Genomic DNA, 17,146 nt, shown 5'->3' on the forward strand with positions numbered 1-17,146 from the left:
AAACCCACCATATTATTCTCTAGGGCCTTTGCTACAAAAATATATATTGGAGGTTCTAAATAATTTTCTAGCAAAAATACAGATTTTTACTTGTAAACAAAGTGTCAGAATAATAATGCCTGAAGTCCTCCTTGGATGTTGCATTTCTCTATGTGGCCAGGCTGTAAAAAAGTCTTACACATCTTATCTTCATACTCAGGACGAGTAGCATAATGTGTTTTGGGGTGTAGTTGCAAGTGTGCTTATGACACATTTGACAGGAGTCACTTTGGGCGGGGGGGCTTGTGGAACCCAGCTTACCTTAGAGTGGTCAGAAAGCTCCTTTTTGAGCTCCCAAGGGCCTTCTTATGTGTAAATCACTCTGTCTATTATGAACACAGGGTGAGCGAGAAGCCCAGTCTGGTCTGCCCTAGCCAGACTCACAGTACAACTACACCGGACATAGCATTTCATTTTCCCCCTGTTATCCTGGGTGTGGTTTGTGTTGAAAGTTTAATTAGCTCATGTTAATTATATCACTGTCGGATATTAGTTGCTAGAGAGGGGGGATTTCTGTAACGGCCCTTCCTGCTGATAAGGCTGTCTACGTGCCCAGTTAGTGATTAAATTATTTGTTGAAAAGTTTGAATATAGCTGTCTCTCATGTTTCTGAATGTACAGTTTACCCGCCCTGTGTCATTATGCAAAAAAGGGGGGATTATCCCAGAGTGTATATCTCTTTGTGCCTTTGATTCAATAAACAGTTGATACTTTGTGCCACCCTAGGCTGTGTCCCAACAAGTGACTGGATGAGCTAAGGGATCTTGGATTATTCTCATACTGAGCAAGGGAAGTTATACGATGGACATACTCCTCATAAGTACCAGGGTCTGTCACATCGTGTGTGAGAAATAACTTGTTAATATGACTTTTTTGTGAAAAATAAATAAATAACTTCTTCATTTTACAAAGAATTGTAGGAAAAAATACAAAAATACAACTTCAAGAAACTTGCCATGCCTCTTACTAAATACCTTGGACCGTCTACTTTCCAAAAATTGGTAATTTGGGGGGTATTTGCACTGTTTTGACATTTTAGGGCCTCAAGAAATTAGATCGGCCATCAGTACATCAAGTGTGATAATTTTTCAATGGTTGGTACCATAGCTTGTAGACTCTATAACTTTCACACAGATCAAATAATATACACTGATTTGGGTTATTTTTACAAAAGAAATGTAGCAGTATAAATTTTGGTCTAAAATTCATGAAGTAAAATTACTTATTTGCAAATTTTTTTTAACAGAAACTAGGAAAAAAACATTTTTTTCACATTTTTTGGTCTTTTTTCATTTGTAGCGCAAAAAAAAAAAAACAGTGGTGATTAAATACGACCAAAAGAAATCTCTATTTGTGTGAAAAAAATTATAACAATTTTATATGGGTACAGTGTTGCATGACTGAGTAATTCTCATTCAAAGTATGAGAGTGCTGAAATCTAAAAAATGGCCTGGGAAGGAAGGGGGTGAAAGTGCCCAGTATTGAGGCGGTTAAGATTACTACATTCCTAACACAATTAGTAACATACATTACTTTCACAGGTCCTGTGGCTTGATAAAAGCTTGAAAATAGGGTAAAAGTATAACTAAAAACAAAACCTTTTTTTAGTTTTGGGTAGAGTACAGTGGGATTATGATGCTTGTCAGTTTTTTTTGCTGTCTTTGCCCCTGTTAAGGAGATTCACCCTCTCCATTTGTCCTTTTTACCTGTATTATTAAAAGTGAAAGTAAAAGAAAATTCCACATTTTGGGTTGCCCCAAGAAAAGTAATAGAGGGGAAATCTTCCAATGGAGACACTCGTTCTGGTGACCTGGGGGGTTCCCAAGGAATTCCCTTAATTTGCAAGAATTTCCTCTCATTTTCTGTTTGGGTATGAAACAGGAAGTGAAGGAAAATCACTGCATTGGGAGAAGTATGGCAAAAAAAAAAAAAAAATCAGACTAGGGTTATAATTCTCCCTTACTCTATTTATTCAAATATAAAAAAAGTTTTGCCTATAGTTCTACTTTAAATGGGCTTACTTACCCCAATTATCCATCTGACCATTTTAAAAATATATATTTGCTTTCAGATAGATATCTGTGCTTCTCTCCTGATAAAGCGAAATAGTGTCTTCGCGAAACGCGTCGAGATTCATCCAGCACAGATTGATCAATTTCTTTTGATGTGTAAAACAGACTAATGAGTATATGTATGCAATGGGTATATTTTACTGTCAATGATCATCTTTGTCTTTTGAGATATGTATGTATTTTCTTATAAATTTTATATAATAAACTAATGTAATTTTACAATTGTTGTGTGTCTCTTAAAAGTCCCGTGGGCTCCCATTTCTTTTTTACTGTAAAAATATATTAGATTATATAAGGTCTTATAGAAGACCAAATACAGCACTTGCTAAAATCAATGGATGCCAGTGTTTGTGTCGCTCTCTGTATAGTAAGTGCAATACAAGTGTAAAAAATGTTTCAACAAATAAGCATCAAAAAAACATCAAAAGAGACTCCATCTATTAAATGATTGTGCAAATTAGTGCATGGTGGATAAGCATATACGTATAAAAACAGATCCAAATGTGAGTAAAGAAATATAAAATCACTAAAAGGTATATATATGCATAAATAGCCAAAGAATAGTCCAAAAATATATAAAGTGACTTCAGTGCTCACAATTAGTGGTGATGTCCTTGGTAACAAATAAATCTTCAAATTCAAAAGTGCAAGTGTTCTGGCGTGATTTGCCATGACATCAAATTCCTTGTGAGTAGGTAAAATGGATCACTTACCAGATTAGGTGGGCTCTATATGCTGTATGGCACTAGAACCGTTCTCGCTTGAAATGCCCCCTGGGCTCAATAGATTTCCCCTTTATATGATCCTCCGAACTACTAAAAGTTCCTCTAAGCTCCGGGGTGTTCAATCAGTGGTGGTATATAAAGGAGATAAAAAGGCTCCAAATAGTGCAGTATGGCTAAGAAAGGCCTTTATTTCCCATTGAATCGGGTAAAATCAAAATTAAAAGCTTTAAAACATCACTGGTGGTCTAGCAGTGCGGGCTGCTCATCCTCCTCACAGAGCGACGGGCTCACTTCCGGCTTGCGCTCCACCTCAACGTGACGTAATGACGCTGTGCGGTCCAAACTGACGCGTTTCGTCACTTCCGGTGACGTCCTCAGAGTTTCTCTGTGAGGAGGACGAGCAGCCCGCACCGCTAGACCACCAGAGGAGCTTAGAGGAACTTTTAGCAGTTTGGAGGATCATATAAAGGGGAAATCTATTGAGCCAAGGGGGCGTTTCAAGTGAGAACGGTGCTAGTGCCATACGGCATATAGAGCCCACCTAATCTGGTAAGTGATCCATTTCACCTACTCACAAGGAATTTGATGTCACGGCAAATCACGCCAGAACACTTGCACTTTTGAATGTGAATATTTATTTGTTACCAAGGACATCACCGCTAATTCTGAGAACTGAAGTCACTTTATATATTTTTGGACTATTCTTTGGCTATTTATGCATATATATACCTTTTAGTGATTTTATATTTCTTTACTCACATTTGGATCTGTTTTTATACTTATATGCTTATCCACCATGCACTAATTTGCACAATCATTTAATAGATGCAGTCTCTTTTGATGTTTTTTTGATGCTTATTTGTTGAAACATTTTTTACACTGGTATTGCACTTACTATACAGAGAGCGACACAGACACTGGCATCCACTGATTTTAGCAAACGCTGTATTTGGTCTTCTATAAGACCTAATATATTCAATATCCTTTATTTATACAGCAGCTGCAAAGTATATTGGTTTTAGGCTAAGAGTTTTAAAATTTTAATATGTTAAATCCATATTAATTACCCTTGTAGTTCCATTGGCGCGAGGAATATACTTTTGTATATATTTTTCAAATAATATATTAGGACTTTTATCAAGCTGGTTTCCTGGCCTTCATACTGAGACTATATTGGAGGTACCGATTATTCTGTAATTTCTCAAGCAAAGACAACAGATCAGATAGGTTTATGCAAAATGGGACTTCTATAACTTTGGAAAGAATGGAATGAATGACTTTAGGGCAAAATCAAATAAGCTTATGTGGTCCATATCTGAAGCACTTACAATTTCATTCACGTATTAAAAGAAATAATGCAAAGTGGAATTTCTTTATGTATTTTGAATTCAGTGAAAGCAACATGGTATAAACTGGAATTATCTAAAGGGACAATATATGCACAGAAAATAAACCAACCTGACCCCATAATAATTCACCAATTCCAATGAAGATGCACCAGAACCACTGGGACAGAGTAAGGCCAGAACAACTGAATGGTTTTCCTCCAAATTCCACAATCACTATCTAGAAGTGCAAAAAGAAAATGGGTCAACGTAAAAGAAGAAAAAAAGATAACAATAAACAGAATATTCTAAATATTTGATTATATTCAAAGGTTACACACTGTTATACAAATACAGGCTGTAGAGCAAAAGGAAGCTAATTGAACAAGAAATATTTTACCAGCAAGACAGTAGCAACTGTAAAAATTGTGAACAACTGACACAAAAATTGAACGTGTTTTTAAAATAACGAGTGTTGAACTACAGCATTTAAAAAAAAAAAAAAAAAAGCCCAATGATCTCACAGCGAATAAACACAAAAAGAGATCTCTGCCCAAGGGACTTTGATGAGATACATCCCAACACAAGACAAGAAGAAAAAAAGATATAAAATATACAGTAAGATTTATTAATCCAGACCAGCAATATAACATACATTTAAAAACATAGTCAAATACAGTTGCCAGTTATGCAGCTACATAAATGAACAACAAAAGAACAATTAGAATTGGAAGCCTTCCATTAAAATGTATAATCTGTGCTGATCAGGAGAATCACAGAAGAGAATCTAGAAATAGCAAACAAATTAGGAAGGCAGAAACAAAACATTGTTTCAGATAATGAAAACGGTAGTTATATTGACTACATTTTACGTTCCTTTGTTCTGACTGTTTCATCATATTTGCCAGATACTTTGCATCTATTGCAACTATTGGAAGGTATCTACGTTTCCACCTCGGCATGGTTGGTTACGGTGGATGCATAGTTACTTTGGTTGAGCTTGGACCAATAAAATGATGCCTACACCATACCTGCCAAATGCCGCTGGAAGCTGGAAATCAGCAAAATAGATCTGCACTGGCTTTCCGGTCCTGGGACAAGCGGTTGCTCTCCTGCTTTGTGAATGTAGGAAGTTGGCTGCTTGGCACGGGTGCCATTCAAAGAATGCTTTGCTTCTTCTGAATGAATGCCAATCTCTGATTGGCCAAGGTAGAGAGGCGGGGTAGGGGCGTCATGATCTCCACCTGCCCAATCAGAGAACGCTTTGCATTCATTCATAAAATGCAAAGCATTCCCTGAATGGCACCATACTGAGTGGCCGATCTCCTGTATTCACAATGCATCAGTAGACCCTATAAATTGATGATAAGTATGACACATTGTATACCTTTCTTATGCAATATTTCCTGAGATTGTATGTTATTAATCTACATATGTCTTACAAAATAAAAAACTTTTGCAAGTAAATTGATGATAAGTAAGCGGAGATTATTAAGTGAGTGGGCGGAGCTTCAGGGAAGTGGGTGTGGTACATTTTCAAGTAAGTAATTGATAGCTGTGCTGCAAAGTGTCCTTGGAAATGTTTTTCAAATGTTGGCAAAACCTAACTATAAAAATTCCAGGCATTGGCATGTTATACATGCCAATGCCTGGAATTTTTATAGTTAGGTTTTTAGGTATGTGAGAATAATTTTAAAATATTATGCTAGGAACTTTTTCTCATCTTTTTTCCTCTTGTGGTCTATAGAACTATCCAGCAATATTTAGAGTAAATATGACCATAAAATAAATGTGCATCAGTTTTAAAAGCGTCCCATTACAATTAAAACAAATAAAAATTACATTTTATACTAAATTAATTGTAAATTAATTATAAATATAGTACAAAATTAATTTCAAGTATTTATCTCTTTCCTGTTTATAAAAGCCAGCATTAGTCAGATTATCCAAAGTGCAGTAATTGCTTGGTACATTGCCATAGGGATGACTAAACTCTGTACAAAGTAGCTGATCTTGTTTCTTACAGTCCAGAGACTTTACTTATGTGGTCTTAGTATCAGAGCACCCATGATGGCCACTGACCTGCAACTGTGGTGCCTGCAGCATCGCATCTCCCCCTGCACGTGTCAGTTCAGAATTGAGGGGGCAATCGGAAGCTCTGTGGTGCCCACATGGGATCTCCCTCTGGCTAGCAGGGGTCTTCCATGTGTACAGTGGAGAGGGGAGGGGCCTCCGACCCGGGAAGCTAATTGCTTCAGTGTACAAGTGAATTGTTTGCTTGTGCACTGAAGAGAGAAGCCGATTAGCTGCTCCGATCAGGGGCCCCTCCCCTCTCCACAAGGAAATGGCCTGCTAGCTGGAGGGAGATCCTGCGGCGCGGCTATATTTTCTCTTCAGCTATCACCAAGCCAATTTCCTGTGATTTTTCCCAGGACGCGGACAGACCGGGACATGTGCCTGAAAACCGGGACTGTCGCGGGGAAAAACGGGACTGTTGTCAGCTATGTGATCTCCCAATGTACCTGTGCCATGTTTTTTTATTCCCCTTTTTTCACCCTGTGTCCCTTGGAGTGACCCCCTTTGTTCATCTGGTTTTACGTCCCCTTTTGCTATGCTCCTGGGGCTGGGCAGGCTTAGTACCCCATTCTGTCTCCTGTAGACAGACTGAGCATGACGGACGTGCATTTGCCTGGTTTCCTGTGACCTGCGGGTTGCCATGGGCACCTATTCAGAGTGTGTGGCGAGATCTCTGTCATGGGCACCATTTCGCACATGCGCGGTGATATCGGGGGGGTTTTTAGTTGGATCTGGCATCGGCATCGCATCCCACGTCACTTGTGTTGTCCCGCACATGCGCGGAGACTTTGGGAAACTACCAGGGCGGGCGCAGTTTGATTACTTGTCAGGCTGTGCGCCTTCCCACGCAGTCACAGCCTTCCTTCGGCCATATGACTTGGACGGCATTTCCCTTTGCCTTCCTTATCCAGCATGAGCCCAATGTCTGTTCCCGCCACTGTTGTACTGGAGGGAAGGAATCCTATCAGTGCTGGGGCTATTTAGCCCAGTGTTTTTATCTTTGGCTGTTATTATCCCGGTGATCTTGTTGCTTCCATCATAGGGGGAAACTAGGCAAGTATTATTCTTTACTTTGATCACTGCAGTATTTTATGTGGATGTCTGTGACACAAGTTTCTTCTCCTCTGTTGAGCTGGTCTTGTTTTCACTTACTTTTTAAGTATTTGGTTTTGCATGCACTTTTCACCTGATTCCTGGATCTGGCTGACCCCTATTATTTCACCTATGGACCAATGTATCCAGGTCCTCAACAATATTTTTCATTCACTTTGCGTCACTCATATATCACTTGGTGTTCCTGGCTATACTGCTTTATTGCTGATCACGTGACTTGGTCCTTTGTTTATTATCATATTCACTGGTCTGTTCACTATTATGTGTCTATAAGGGTTATACGTTATATACGGAATTGCATTATCCCAGTATACTTTGGTCCATCACTCTTATTCATTTTGTATATGATTGGGAACACTCTGGTGATTTCTTTGGGTTGTTCCCTCCTTCCCCCTTTTTCCCCTTCCTTTCACCCTCTCTTGGCCTTTAGATTGACATAGTTTTTAGTTGCAGGATCCCCTTAGACCCTCTATTTACCTCCTACTGGTGTCAATGAGGCAGGGAGTCAAGCAACTGATCCCCCCCCCCCCTCCACAACTCCTGTGGGGAATCTCCTGAGGACGCGAGCTTTGATCTCGTGAAACACATAGAGAAAAAAAAAAGCAAAGATTATCAATATTCACGGAAGGCTTCCAATTCTGATTGTTCTTATGTTGTTCATTTATGTGCCTGCATAGCTGGCAAATGTATATGACTATGTTTTAAAATATATGTTATATTGCTGGTCTGGATCAAAAAATCTTTCTGTATATTTTATATCTTTCCTTCTTCTTGTCTTGTATAACAAGACTCAAAGTCCCTTGGGCAGAGACCAGCTTTCTTTGTTAACTATCTCCTATCTCACAATGGATGTCATTTGTCAACCATTTAAACAGATTAATTTTTTTCTTTCTTTATAAATGTAATTTTTTTCTGTACCACATGCTACATTAAGAATGAAGAAAATTGCATAGCCCCCCCCCCTCTAAAATGCAAACCAGACCCTTCAGGTTTGGTACTAATTTTAAGGTGGACTACACGCAAAAAAAAAAGGTACCTCAAAAATTCAAAATTAGACTCCAAATTCAAGCATGCAGACTGGATGGCCAGGAAAAGGGGAGGGGGGAATATGCACTTCTCCCTTAAACATGGTGGGTGCCAATGGCCTCTTCCCCACAAATCTTGTCCAGTGGTTGTGGGGGTCTGCGGGCATGGGGCTTATCAAAATCCGGAACTTCCCTGTAATATTTAGAGGGCCCCAAGATACCCCACACACACACACACACGAATGAGTATGGGGTAGATATTACACCAACTCATTCACTGAAAAAAAAAATTGTTGTAGCCCAAATAAAAGGCACCTAAACATTTGACAAGTCCTTTAAATAAAAAAAAAAAATCCCTAAAAGATGTCCCTCTTTGTTGTCAACACAAGACCGCTGCTGACATCCCACAGCAGTGAAATCGTCACTGAGCTCTTAAAGGAGACTAATGCCTGCAACTCCCATGTTGTATTGACCTCCCTAGGCTCAAGCTGTGCTGTCTCCAAAACAAGAGACTAGGGAGAGTATAATAATATACTTCAGAGCACTCCCAATCAAGTGAGCTCTAGAAAGGCTAACTACAGTATCTTCAAACTTGAAATAGACAATTAAAAAATTGAAACTGCGCTATTGTGCAACAGGCTAGAAGCCCTAGGAGAGCAAACATGAAGAGGTACATCAAACTTTGCAGCTTATTAAAGAGAAATCAACCTAACAAGATCTCCAAATTGAACCCTTCTGACCCACTGGATGATTATGAAAACATGCGCAAACTCTCCAAGTTACCTGTTAAAGGCCTTTCTGAAGTCACTGGACCTAAGGACTTCATAGGAATGAAGTCCCTAGGTTCAGTGACTTCAGAAAGGTCTTTAATGGGTAACTTGGAGAGTTTGCTTGATGTTTTTAACCGAATTCTTGAAAATTAAGGTACTGCATAAATGGAAACAGAAAGAGTTAACAGAACCTTAGAGACCTCCAAGTAAGATGCTGACAGCCCTTGTGATGTCATATGTAAGCTCCACAAGTATAATGTAAAAGATGCCACATGCAGAAAATACTTACGAAACTTAACTTGGACTTTGACAGCACCAAATTATACCATACCAAAATCTTTTGCGAAAAATACTATTGATGAGAAGAATGCTCCACTACATCTTACAGTGGGAGAAGAAATATTACTAATGGGATTGTCCCTTCTGCTTGGTAGCCCCAAAAGTGCAAAAAACAAACAAATATGACCTGTCTCATTTCACCAAAGTACACTTGCCCATGTTGATTTCCTTAACTAGAGATTTCTAAAGAAGATAATACTACCAAGAAAACAAGAACTCTTGAAAGTGTATAACAAACACATAAGGAAAGTAAGATGGGGTGCGTCAATCTCTCCTCAGACAAAACATTTCAGATCAGTGTAGTCGGCTGTCTTGCTGGTTGTGTGATCCCCCCCCCCTTCACCCCCCCCCCCCACACACACACACACACTCACACACACACACACACTGATGGGATCTGTGAAAACAGCGAGCTGTGTGTGTAGCAGATGCCTCTCACCCTGAGCTTCCTGGCTGTGTAGCTTCAAAGCAATGTTGTGTGTGATCCACTGCTCGCTGCCCCTCCCTTCTCGTAAAGAGCAGAGGGACCTAAGTAGCATTAGGAAAGGCTTCAGAAGGATTAAGGGACACGTAGTCCCCTTGGGAACACTGACCACTAAAAAAAATAGGGGCCTGAACTACAGCCGTTGCCAGACCCTACAGAAGAAGGACATTTGCTATCTGCTGATAGAGAGAAAATGCCATTTAGGAGCTGACCATCCAGCCATCTGGTAGCCTTATTGCTGCCCCTAGGCTTGACTGGAACTAATTTCATGTGCATTGTAGCGGCCGCCCCCATAGAAAGAGGGGTTTTGCCACCAGAGATGTTCTCTTCCCCCTAGTGGGAGGGATGCTGTAGAGTAGAGCAGGAACCGTTCTTACCAGAGCTAGGGATTTAGCGATCGATCCAAGCCGAAGGGAGATAGAGCTGGTATAGCCTTCTCCCACAAAAATGAGAACTGTTTATTAAACTCACACAAACACATTATATACACTATCAGGTAATGTGAGTCTGATTGCATTAGCATATGCAGATAGATTTGTAAACACGCACAAAATAACCCTAAACTAAATATCTAGCAACCTGGCCAGAACAATGCAAGGTCATTAACATGTAAGAATGGAACAGGAATACTTAGCACAATACACATTCCATCTCAAAACACAGACAGTATTAACATATTTAACAATGTGTGGATGACAAGTGGCTGAGCCGATAACATTTGCAGTCTAGAACAGTCTAATGCCTTGTACACATGCATCGATTATTGGCCGGGAATTTTCGGCCAACGTCCGATCGGCCGATTTTCGGCTTGTTAGTATGATGCTTTAGACAACCGACTCCGACTTTTCGGCCGAAAAAAATCTGGTGTGCAGGCTATACAATTTTTGTTGGCCGTCACCACAACGGCCGATTTTCCGTCAGTCAGTACAGATTTCGGCAGACAAAAATCTGATGAGCAAGACTGGGCATGCTCAGAGAAGAAAAAACACACGGAAAGTAAACCAGCACATGACATCACTTCTGAAGTAGATTTTTGTTGGCCGAGAAAATTCGTGTGCAGGCTAGGCACATTCCAACCAACAAAACACAACTCTAGACAAAAGTCGGACGATCGGTAGGCCCATAATCGTTGCGTGTGTACGAGGCATAAGTCTCCCAGTGTAGGATTAAAACCTTCACATCTCTATATGAAGACATTGCTGACATTGCAGTACAATACACGTTAGCATCACTTGTAAATACAGGCCCCATTTGAAGCAATCCAAACCACCAAGTATCTGATTTTTTAAAATCATAGTGACGGTTAGTACCGTCACATGCATCAACAGTACAACTCAACGCTAGTCAGCTGAAGAGTTCAGGCTAAAGATTGCTCCTTTACAGCTGCTACACCGAGACCTTTTCCTATTTCTTAAAGAGGAAGTAAACCCTCCTCTGACACTTGTACCTATGATAAGGCTTACCTATAGGTACTGTAAATATCTCCTAAACATGCACCGTTTAGGAGATATTTACCTTAGATGCATCCAGTGACATCACTGGCGTATTCGCTCTGAAGAAACGGCCGCTGGTGGCGTTCCTTCAGAACTCCGTGCCGTGACCGTCGGCTCCTGCGCGCGTGCGCGGGAGTGACGTCACCGCGGCTCCGGCCAATCAGATGGCCGGATGCAGCGATCCTGGAAGACAGGCGACTGGACCTGTTGCCCGTTATACAGCTAAGCGGGCGGCACGGCGGGGGCTCGTTCTAAATTAAGTATTTCATAATGAGCTAGTATGCGATGCATACTAGCTCATTATGTTTTTGTCTTTCAGGGTGAAAAAGAAAAAAAAAAGGGTTTACAACCTCTTTAAGCGATATTAAAGTCTTAGTTTTTTTTTTTAAGTAAGAAACAAGTTAAACTCACCTGCTCTGTGCAGCGGTTTTGCACAGAGCAGCCCAGATCCTTCTGTTTTCAGGTCCCCCACCAGCGCTTCTGGCTCCTCCCTCCTGACGGGTGACCCCACAGCAAGCAGCTTGCTCTTAGGGCACCCAAGCAGGTGCGCTCCAGAGACGCGGCTCTGTGTGTCCATTCACGCACAGAGCCGTGGCTCGGCACCGCCCCGCCCCTTCCATCTCCTGATTGACTTACTGGCTGTGATTGACAGCAGAATCAAAAGCCAATCAGGAGTGTGAGTCCCTGGAGCGGCAAGGCTCTTGTCGACATCGCTGGATCAAGAGGGGGCTAAGGTAAGTCTTAGAGGGGCTGGGGGAGCTGCTGCATACAGAACATTTTATACCTTCATGCAGAGAATGCATGAAGGTAAAAAACCTTGTGCCTTTACAACCACTTTATGTTAAGAGGTACCTCTCAGGGGACATTGCATCATATCTTAGCCATTCTCTTACAGTGCACTCTACACTAGTTATAGTATTATTATTCTCATTGCAGTTAATGCATATACAGTATGCCCTGTATAATGAAAAATCAGGCTGGGTGTACAGCGTTTAATGAAAATTTAGGCTGGGTGTTCTGAAACCCACTTTAAAATAATGAATATTTAAATGTATTTCATGTTTTTGATACACTGTTATTTCAACACATGTTTTTGATACACTGTTATTGTATTCATTAACAATTTCTTTGTCATGGTCAGTTTTAAGGGGCGTCTTTTGATAGACTGAAAATATCCAGCAATCCCAAGGTGCATCATTTGGAGGTATCACCTTAGATTGTTTCTTTCAGGGAAATAAAGAGGCTCTTGGAAAGGAAGTCTTGGATATTTTGGAATAAAAGGCATTTTCACAAATATATGGATGATAAAATTGTCCCATGGGGACTACGAGTACAATTTTTTCCTAACATTAAAAAAGTTGAAACAATCTTCACGCTTGTTCCTTTAAAGTGATGGATCTCCTGTGTCAACAATATCAAAAGGGTCTAGATGTTCTTGACTCAGAAATTAAAAAACTATAAAATGGAAATAATGGTTTAACTGCTGATGGAACATTTATCAAAAGAGAAGAGGCTTTAAATAAACAGTTAGAATAATTTGTCACAGAAATTAAAACTAAGGACAAAAAATACTACCGTGACAAAATTGCTAATGATTCGAATTTGGCATGAAATAAATAAAAGATGAAAAAATAATAGTTATAATGTTTCTCATTCAGGTATATCTAATAATGATCCCAATGACTTCAATGGATCTTCATTATCCTCGGTTTCTTCCTCACAGGTTACAAACCTCCAATCAGGAGTAGACATACAAGGTCCCCAAAAACGTAAAAATGAAGGATCGGTACCCCATACATCGGCACCTAAACGCACTCTGCACTCTAGTCGCATGCAACACTCTTCTCACTCTTCTAATACTCACCCCGCATGTTCGTCACTTGCCTCTGTCCCTTTGGGAGATGAGGCTGCTGATTTTTTTTTTTCCTTTTCAGCACCCACACCAGTCATTTCCCAAAAGGTAAGTCCCTCCAGTTCTCACCCCACTTCGGGGGACTTACGCAAAGCACCCATTTTTTTGAGCAAAGCAAACCTCAAATAAATAATCTCTCATTGTATCAGCTTTCTGAAGACCAAATTCAGGAATTAAGCATGGGTTTAACTTTCTGTCCAACCCAGAACATAGATAGTTTCAAATTACTCAAAGCTGTACATTTATTCGCAAGACTAATAATGTACATTGAAATCATCTATGAAAAAGATTATCAAGTTTCTAGATCACAATCTTCCTATCATGAAGTTTGGAAAGATTTGGCAAGCAATGACCTCAAAGCCCTGAACAATCCTATGGAACCCTGGGAGTAGGGCAATTTTTCGGAGGATTCACCGCCCGATTTTTAATGCGGGGACACCTCTGATTCCTCTCCCCTTGGAGTCATCCCTGCACCAAAATGTTTCCCACCTCCCCAACTATACAAGCCAAAATCCAGAGCCTTTCCATTAATGCAAACCAATCCAAATATTGGGGCATTTACTCAGCAGGTAACTAAAGAAATTTCCCAAACAAATTGGAATCATAGACCTATGTCCAATTTAACTTCTGCCCAAAAATTGGCGCTATCTGAATTAAAAAAAACTAATGATGCTATAATCGTTAAGCCAGCTGACAAAGGTGGCACCTTAGTAGTAATGCATAAGTTGCAATATAAGGCTATGGTTACGGACATCCTGAATAGTGATGAGCCCCCCTGTTCGGTTCGCAACAGAACACCGCAAAGAGGGGGAAAGTTTGTTCGAACAAACGAATGCCATTGAAGTCTACGGGACTCGAACTTCAAAAATCTAACAGCCTCATTTTAAAGGCTTAAAAGCAAGTTATTGCCCAAAAAAAGTGTATGGGGGTCTGGGTACTGACCTAGTTTTTAAAGGAGCAGTGATTTACTGATCTTAATGAGGCTTAAAGTGAAACTATAAAAATGAAAAATTCCTTCAAATATCGTGCCTGAGGGTCCCCTTAATGTGCCTGTAAAGTAGCGCATCTGTACGATGTATGTAGCCTGCTGCAGCAATACTGATATTTCTAAAGGAAAAAATGTAATCTACAGATATGCATAAAAATTTCAAATCACATGTACTTGTCATACAGGTGCAGAAAGGCCTTGGTTGTTGGTGGTGCCTGAACACCATAACCCCTCTCAGTTACTCTTGCTGGGCGCAGGAATGGGCCCTGCTGCTAAAAATTCCATACAAATTTTGAAATAGCATGTACTTGTCATACAGGTGCAGAAAAATTGGCCCTTGGTTGTTGGTGGTGCCTGAACACCACAACCCCTCACAGTTACTCTTGCTGGGCACAGGAAGGTGCCCAGCTGCTAAAAATTCCATACAAATTAGAAATTGCATGTACTTGTCATACAGGTGCAGTAAAATTGGGCCCTGGTTGTTGGTGGTGCCTGAACACTGCAACCCATCGCAGCTACTTTTGCTGGCCGCAGAAATGGGCCCTGTTGCTAAAAATTCCATCCGAATTTTGAAATCGCATGCATTTGTCATACAGGTGCAGAAAAATTGGCCCTTGGTTGTTGGTGGTGCCTGAACACCACAACCCCTCACAGTTACTCTTGCTGGGTGCGGGAACGTGCCCAGCTGCTACAAATTCCATACAAATTTGAAACCGCATGTACTTCAATTATCCCAACATTGACTAGGAAGAGGGGACTACACACTCACAGAAGGCCCGTCTATTCATGGAAACCTTACAGGACAACTACATGTCACAGTTGGTGGATTCTCCTACTAGAGAAAATGCAGTCCTGGATCTATTGATCACTAATGACCCAGACCTAATCTCGGAGGTAGGAGTCCAGGACAACCTGGGCTCTAGCGATCACAGGATGATCACATTTAGCGTAAATAACAATATAACAAGGCAAGTGGGGAACATAAGAACCCTAAACTTCAGAAGGGCAAACTTTCCCAAATTGTGCTCAATGATGGAAAGGGTAAACTGGGACCAAACCCTGGCAACACTGACCATGGTGGAAAAATGGGAATGCTTTAGGAACATATTAAACAAATGCATCTTGCAGTGCATTCCTATGGGAAATAAATTTAGAAGAGACAAAGCCAAACCTGGCAGGCGAAACCATAATGTTAAAAAACTTATTAGGGGACAAAAAATGGCCTTCAAGAAATACAAATCAGAGGGCAGAGTATCGGCTTTCAAACAATACAAGGAGAAAATAAGAAAAGTAAATACGAAATCAAAATGGCTAAAATCAACTTTGAGAGACAAATAGCGGAGGACAGTAAAAAGAATCCAAAGAAATTCTTTAAATATATCAACAGCAAAAAAGCTAGGGCAGAGCATATTGCAAACATAATTAACGATGATGGGAGGATGGTTACAGAGGACACTGAAAAAGCAACCGTGCTGAACCCTTTTTTCTCCTCAGTCTTTACACAGGAAAAGGAGGGGAACACTGACCATGACTGTATGGTTAGCACTGACCACGACTATATGGTAAGTAGTAATACACAGGACTTGCCGCTATGGCTAACAGAAGGTGAAATCAGGGAAAGGCTGGATAAAATTAACACAAATAAATCACCAGGCCCAGATGGCGTACATCCGAGAGTACTCAAAGAACTTAGTAAGATTATATCTAGACCACTGTTCCTGATCTTTGCTGACAGTATTATGACAGGAATTGTACCAGGGGATTGGAGGAAAGCTAACGTGATACCAATATTCAAAAAAGGGCAGAGGCATGTCCCGGGAAATTATAGGCCAGTCTGACATCGATAGTATGTAAACTTCTGGAGGGGATGATAAGGGACTATATCGTAGAGTTTGCTAACGACAACATCATCATCAGCAGTAATCAGCACGGGTTTACAAATGGGCGTTCTTGTCAAACCAATCTCTTAACATTCTACAAGGAGGTGAGCTGTGAGCTAGATAGGGAGAGACCAGTGGATGTGGTGTACCTGGATTTCGCTATGGCGTTTGATACAGTTCCCCACAAGCGCTTAATTTATAAAATAAGGTCTGCAGGTATCGACCGCAGGGTTTGCTCTTGGATACGGAACTGGCTAAAAGGGCATGTATAAAGGGTGATAATAAACAGCGCATACTCAGACTGGTCTGAGGTGGTAAGCGGGGTTCCCCAAGGCTCAGTCCTGGGACCAACCCTGTTCAATTTATTCATAAACAGTATTGAGGACGGGATCAGTAGTTCTATATCAGTTTTTGCAGATGCCACAAAATTGGGCAGGGAAATAACTGCACAGCATGAAGCAGATATCCTACAGAATGACATGGACAAAATAACAGAGTGGGCAATGACATGGCGAATGAAGTTTAATGTGGAGAAGTGTAAGGTTTTGCACTTGGGGACTATAAACATAAAAGCACGGCTAACGACCTGTCCCATCTTTGCCACCCACATCTGTCCTGGAGTGGTAGAGTAGCCTCGTACAAAATGTTTATTCTACCTCAACTGCTGTATTTGTTTAGGGCGCTCCCCATCCCCTTTCCGGCCACCCATCTAGCCAAATTCTCTAAGCAAATGGCAGCCTATATCTGGAGCGGTAAGCGGCCTCGCTGCGCTCTTTCAATCTTGATTAGGAAAAAACAATACGGTGGCGCATCTGTTCCTGACATACCTACATATTACAGAGCCACGATTCTGGCCCAGATGCATAATTGGCTAATAGCAGCAGAATCGCCTATATGGGTGGACT

At 40.7% G+C, this 17,146-nt stretch overlaps 1 protein-coding gene across 1 annotated transcript in view; it reads right to left on the bottom strand.

Moving 5' to 3' along the window:
• Positions 1-17,146, bottom strand: part of LOC309548058 (plasma membrane calcium-transporting ATPase 4-like) — a gene marked incomplete at both ends in the record, with an annotated part of 1,291,629 nt that overhangs the window by 246,984 nt on the left and 1,027,499 nt on the right. The window contains one exon of the mRNA XM_082248025.1: positions 4,295-4,402. Within this exon, the coding sequence (XP_082104151.1) occupies positions 4,295-4,402 (108 nt within the window). The remainder of the gene's footprint in view (positions 1-4,294; positions 4,403-17,146) is intronic.

Source organism: Pelophylax lessonae, assembly GCF_965119305.1.
Source record: "Pelophylax lessonae genome assembly, chromosome: 2".
NCBI lineage: Eukaryota > Metazoa > Chordata > Amphibia > Anura > Ranidae > Pelophylax > Pelophylax lessonae.